This window comes from Gekko japonicus, unplaced genomic scaffold (assembly GCF_001447785.1).
Source record: "Gekko japonicus isolate JY-2015 unplaced genomic scaffold, Gekko_japonicus_V1.1 scaffold3291, whole genome shotgun sequence".
Classification (NCBI taxonomy): Eukaryota; Metazoa; Chordata; class Lepidosauria; order Squamata; family Gekkonidae; genus Gekko; species Gekko japonicus.
In genome coordinates this window covers 12,282-18,313 of record NW_015159805.1, presented here as the reverse complement: position 1 = coordinate 18,313, position 6,032 = coordinate 12,282, and the positions used below count along the sequence as shown (strand labels likewise).

Sequence of the window (6,032 nt, the reverse complement as noted above, 5' to 3'; positions counted from 1 at the left end):
GCCTAGGACGCGCCCCCCCTCCCCTCCGGAGGAGGAAGCCCGTGGATCTCGGCGGCTGGCTCTTCTGCACAGGCAGGCGTAGGGTGGGCTTTCTCGAAGTGGGGTGCCCGGGGAGTCCTTGGCACTCAGACCCGCCCGCCCCGTTTTTCTCGGGGCAGTGGGCCTGGCTCCTCCCCCCCCCGTCACCCTCACAACAGCCCTGTGAGGTAGGCGAGGCTGCAGCCGTGGCTGGCCCAAGGTCATCGAGCTACCTTGGCGGCCGACGGGGGATGGCTGGCTTTTTGTTTCCTTGCCGAGGTTGGCAAAGCCCCGGGGTGTTTTGAGAGGGTGGGTTAGAGACCGTTTGGCTGGGGAGGGGAGGGGGGCGTAGCCCTGATGCAAGGAAATGCAAAAGTGCTTCAAGACAGAAGAAGAAAAATGTGCCTTAAAGATGAGCAGATGGGGTTTAGAGGTCCCTTCAGCAGCCTCATGAGGCATATGTTTATTTCGAAGTATTTCTTCACTGTGCCCAAAGTGGCGAACATTTCAACATTTCCACATTAAAACAGCATTTAAACGAGATATGAAATAATTCAGTAAAGACACAAACGCACATAACACCAAAAATCAGGGAGGAGGGCCAATAACAGTTATTGGTGGTGTGCCAGACAAAGCAACAAAGTCTTCACCTGCTGGTGGAAGACATAAAAACATAAGAGAAGCCAATGTTGGATCAGGCAAAAGGCCCATCCAGTCCAACACTCTGTGTCACACGGTGGCCAGAAATACCAGGGGCCATCAGGAGGTCCACTCCAGAGTTTTGGCACCACAAAATGAGAAGGCCCCGTGGAGCCTCGCATGATGGGGGCAACGGAAGCAGGGCATCTGAACATAATGCAAGTTGGATGGGTAGGTTTATAGTGGAGGTGGGGGCCCTACAGGTGTGCAAGAGAGCCAGTTTGGTGTAGTAGTTAGGAGCGTGGACTCTTAATCTGGGAGAACCAGGTTCGATTCCCCACTCCTCCTCCACTTGCAGCCGGCTGGTGTGACCTTGGGTCATTCACAAGTTCTTTCAGAGCTGTTCTCTCAGGAGCAGTCCTCGAGAGAGCTCTCTCAGCCCCACCTACCCCATAGGGTGTCTGTTGTGGGGAGGGAAAGGAGATTGTAAGCCTCTCTGAGACTCCCTTGGGTAGTGAAGGGCCATGGGGTATAGATCCAATCTCTTCTTCTTCTTCCTCTCCCATTCTACAATCACTGCATTGGCTGTTGCATACAAAGCGCTTCACGGCCTGTGTTATCTGTACCTGCAGACCAGCTGTGTCCCTGGGCACCACCGTGACAGCTTCGCTCATCTGTTCAGGGCCTTCTGTAGGTGCCACCCTCCAAATGGGCAAAATCAAGACCTGCCCAGATCGAGAGCCTTCTCCTTCGCGGCCCCAACCTTGTGGAGAGGCCTGCCTGAGGAGGACAGGAGGGCTCCCACCCCCTGGTTTTTCGCAAACTATGGAAAACTGAACTGCTCAGAGGGGCTTTGCTTTACACAGATCATCAGGGCTGTACTAGAACAAAACATTTCAGAAAGACAAGTTGATAAAGGTACAGGGATTTCTGGTCTATGCTGCTGTGGATAGTGGAGCTGCGGTGGCTCAAGTGGTTAAGATGTTGAACTGCGGGCTGTGGAAGGTCGGTAGTTCAGCAGTTCGAGACCCGAGTGTGCCGCATGACGGAGTGAGTTCCCGTCTCTAGTCCCAGCTCCTGCCAACCTAGCAGTTCGAAAGCATGAAATTGCAAGTAGATAAATAGGTACCACTCCAGTGGGAAGGTCACAGCGTTCCGTGCGCCTTGGTGTCTAGTCATGCTGGCCACATGACCACGGAAACGTCTTCGGGCAGCGCTGGCTCTTCGGCTTTGAAACGGAGATGAGCACCGCAACCCTAGAGTCGGACTCGACTGGCTTTCAAGCAAGGGAACCTTTACCTTTTACTGTGGATAGTACATACTGAGAGCCTGTTTGGTGTAATGGTTTACGGCAGCAGACTCTAAACTGGAGAACCGGGTTTGATTACCCACTCCTCTACATGCAGCCAGCTGAGTGACCTTGGGCCAGTCACAAGTTCTCTCAGAGTTGTTCTCTCAGCAGCAGTTTCTGTCAAGAGCTCTCTCAGCCCCACCTACATCACAGGGTGTCTGTTGTGGGGAGAGGAAGGGAAGGAGACAGTAAGTCGCTCTGAGACTCTGAGTGAAGGGTGGGGTATAAATCCAATCTCTTCTTCTTCTTCCATCTTTACATGCTGTCTACTGTGGATAATACATACTGTCTGTACATATGACCTAGTATATAATTTCTGCATTATTTAATGTGTCATGTTAATTGTTTGAGCTCAGATTTTTTAAAGACTTTTGCAATCCAAGTGCAAAAGTACTGCTTTGTTTTTTCGTTGTCCCGTCCTCTTGGTCGTGTTTGCATCACTCCATGTAATCCACCTGGCATTTTAGTGAGAAAGGTGGTCTGTAAATAATGTTAAATAAATTAACATAATCTAAAATGCTGTGCCGATCCCCTGTGTCGAACTGTACATACTGTCAACGTGCCCAGAGAGAAGAAGAGGAGGAGATTGGATTTATACCCCGCCCTTCACTACCCAAAGGAGTCTCAGAGCGGCTCACAAACTCCTTTCCCTTCTCCTCCCCACAACAGACACCCTGTGAGGCAGGTGGGGCTGAGAGAGCTCTGACAGAAACTGCTCTTTCTCAAGGACAGCTCTTGTCAGAACTATGGCTTGCCCAAGGTCATCCAGCCAGCTGCGAGTGGAGGAGTGGGGAATCAAACCTGGTTCTCCCAGATTAGAGTCCGCGCACTTAAACCACCACACCAGACTGGCTCCTCACCAAACTGGTGGGCAAAGCATGATGGGATGGCTGTATGGAGCAGAGCCTGCCTAGGTCTGTGGCACTGCATGTGAGAAAGGACAGGAATGAAGAGAAGAAGAAGAAGAGGAGGAGATTGGATTCATACCCCGCCCTTCACTTGGAGTCTCAGAGCGGCTCACAAACGTCTTTCCCTTCCCCTCCCCACAACAGACACCCTGTGAGGTGGGCGGGGCTGAGAGAGCTCTGACAGCAGCTGCTCTTTTTCAAGGACAGCTGTGCCAGAACTATGACTTGCCCAAGGTCATCCAGCAGCTGCAAGTGGAGGAGTGGGGATTCAAACCCGGTTCTCCCAGATTAGAGTCCGCGCACTTAACCACTACACCAAACTGAAGGATGCGTGGGGAGTTTGTTATAAGTCCCGGCGACTTCTGTATCCTTGTCTTTTGCTCCTTGCCCAGCCTTTATCACAGGAATCGCTGCCGTGTGTGACTTCAGCAGCCGCTGCCCTCCGATGCGTGCCCTCGGAAGGAGGGGTAGCCTGGCGGCCATGAGTCGAATGTGGGCGTTGTGGTTAATGCCAGCCTGGGAGCTTTCCTCTGGAACGGGGACGGTCGTGCTGCAGGCGGCCTCTAAGCAGAATCTTCTGCAGCTACGGAGAAGGGGCGCCCTGCAGGTAATGCGTTCTTCAGCGGGTTCTCCGTGGCACCCTGAGACTCCTTTTACAATGAAGGCCCCCCTTCAGACCCCCCCCCAAATTCCGTACCTGCCTTCCGGGATGGATATGACTGGGTTTGGCTGCTCTGCCGAGCCCGCCCACCCTGTCGCTTCTCCGTCTTTCCCGCCAGCGTGTCCTTTTGTCTGTATTTTTCTCCAGGACCCCAGGTTGGTTCCCGTGCGGAACTTCCGGGTGAGCCCAGTGTTTAGCACTTCCAAAATCGCCCGTCCTGTCAAGGGAGACAAAAAAGACCGTGACAACAAAGACACCGACCGGTCCCTGGTGACCGTGGACAACCTCTTCGAGAGAGGGGCCAAGACCAAGGCCACGTTTCAGGAAGCCCTGGACGTCTTCTGCAAGCAGGACATCCGCCGCCGGGGCCACGTGGAGTTCATCTACGCGGCCCTGAGGAAGATGAAGGAGTTTGGCGTGGAGAGGGACATCGCCATCTACAACAAGATCCTGGACGTCTTTCCCAAGGAAGTGTTCGTCCCGCAGAATTTCATTCAGAGGATGTACAACCACTACCCCCGTCAGCAGGAGTGCGGCGTCCAGGTGCTTGAGCAGATGGAGACAAACGGTAGGTGTTGGGGGGGGGGGGGAGCGACAGAGAGCGTGCTTTCTCGGAAGTGTGATGGAGCTGGGCTTTTAACGGATGTGAGAGAGATTCCTGGGCGTTGGGAACTCTGCAGCAGGTTGGGTGCAAGCAATGCAAAACAGGGAGAGGGCGTGGCCCAGTGGCAGGGCCTCTGCTTGGCACGCACGCAAAACAGGGAGAGGGCGTGGCCCAGTGGTAGGGCCTCTTCTTGGCATGCACAAGGTCCCGGGTTCCATCCCCAGCATCTCCATGTAAAGGACCAGGCAGGAGGTGATGGGAAAGACCTCCGCCTGAGACCCTGGAGAGCTGTAAAGAGGGGGTTGTGGCTCAGTGGCAGAGCCTCTGCTTGGCACGCAGAAGGTCCCCGGTTCAATCCTTGGCAGCATCTCCAGTTAAAAAGGACCAGGCAGGAGGTGATGGGAAAGACCTCTGTCCGAGATCCTGGAGAGCTGTAAAGAGGGGCCGTGGCTCGGTGGCAGAGCCTCTGCTTGGCACGCAGAAGGTCCCCGGTTCAATCCTTGGCAGCATCTCCAGTTAAAAAGGACCAGGCAGGAGGTGATGGGAAAGACCTCTGTCCGAGATCCTGGAGAGCTGTAAAGAGGGGCCGTGGCTCAGTGGCAGAGCCTCTGCTTGGTGGGCAGAAGGTCCCAGGTTCAGTCCCCAGCAGCATCTCCAGTTAAAAAGGACCAGGCAGGAGGTGATGGGAAAGACCTTCCTCTGCCTGAGACCCTGGAGAGCTGTAAAGAGGGCCTGTGGCTCGGATGGGAAAGACCTTCGCCTGAGACCCCGGAGAGCTGCTGCCAGTCTAAGTAGACAAGACTGACCTTGGTGGGCCAAGAGTCCGATTTCATATAAGGCAGATTAATGTGTTCAGAACATGTAAGGAACTGTGTTTTTTTACTGCACTAACTCCTGTTCATGTAGAGAGGTAGTGAGTTACACGGGATTCTGTTTTATTGAAGAATTTTGTGTAACGCATTACACAACACAGTATTTTTAAATTGGATCAGTAAAAGGTCTCTCCTTATCTAGGTTTGTTTTGTTATGTTTGTTCTTTGCAACCAACTTCTCAACATTTGGCAGTGGCTGACTCGTCAGAGAGGCATCGCTGCTTGTCTGCTCCAAAGCAGGAAAACCAGGCATGAGGCGGATTGTGGTGCCTTCGCTTATTGGGGAGACGGTTTTACCTTTAATCCACCCTCTGTGTACATAAACTTGGTAGATTTGTGCTACTTGTTGTTCAGTTGCACAGTCTGACTCTTCGCGACCCCATGGACCAGATCACGCCAGGCCTTCCTGTCTTCTGCCGTCCTCCGAAGTTGGCTCAATTTCCTGTTCGTTGCATCTATGACACTAACCATCTCATCCTTTGCCATCCCCGTCTGCTTTGACCTTCAATCTTTCCCAGCATCAGGGTCTTCTCCAGTGGGTGCTTCCTTCTCATTGGGTGGCCAAAGTATTTGAGCTTCAGTTTCATTATCTGGCCTTCCAGGGAACAGTCAGGGTTGATTTCTTTTAGGATTGACTGATTTGATCTTCTGCTACTACCAGGAATTAAAAATTCCAAATCTCTCTCTTTTGGTGGAATGACCCAGGGTCTGGGCACTTCAGAGGACTATGTGGCCCTGAGGAAGGACTATTCTGATTTCTGGGATAAGTCTAAACAAAAAATGATTTATTTAATAAAGAACAAAATAGGTTTCTGGTTATTTTTACTGTTGCTGATGAAAGGACCTTATAAATATAACTGGCAATGCTTGGTGTCACAAACAGTCTCTCAAACTCCCAAAACTCCACTCTGACAGGCGTAGACACTCAGTCTAATCTCCCTCTCTCTCTGATCTATATATAGCCACACAGGCTGAACTC

At 52.4% G+C, this 6,032-nt stretch overlaps 1 protein-coding gene across 1 annotated transcript in view; it reads left to right on the top strand.

Moving 5' to 3' along the window:
- Positions 1–3,312: 3,312 nt before the first annotated feature.
- Positions 3,313–6,032, top strand: part of ECSIT (ECSIT signalling integrator) — a 14,317-nt gene continuing 11,597 nt past the window's right edge. The window contains exons 1-2 of the mRNA XM_015407542.1: positions 3,313–3,523; positions 3,725–4,145. Coding sequence (XP_015263028.1) covers positions 3,362–3,523; positions 3,725–4,145 — 583 coding nt within the window. The 5' untranslated portion in view covers positions 3,313–3,361. The remainder of the gene's footprint in view (positions 3,524–3,724; positions 4,146–6,032) is intronic.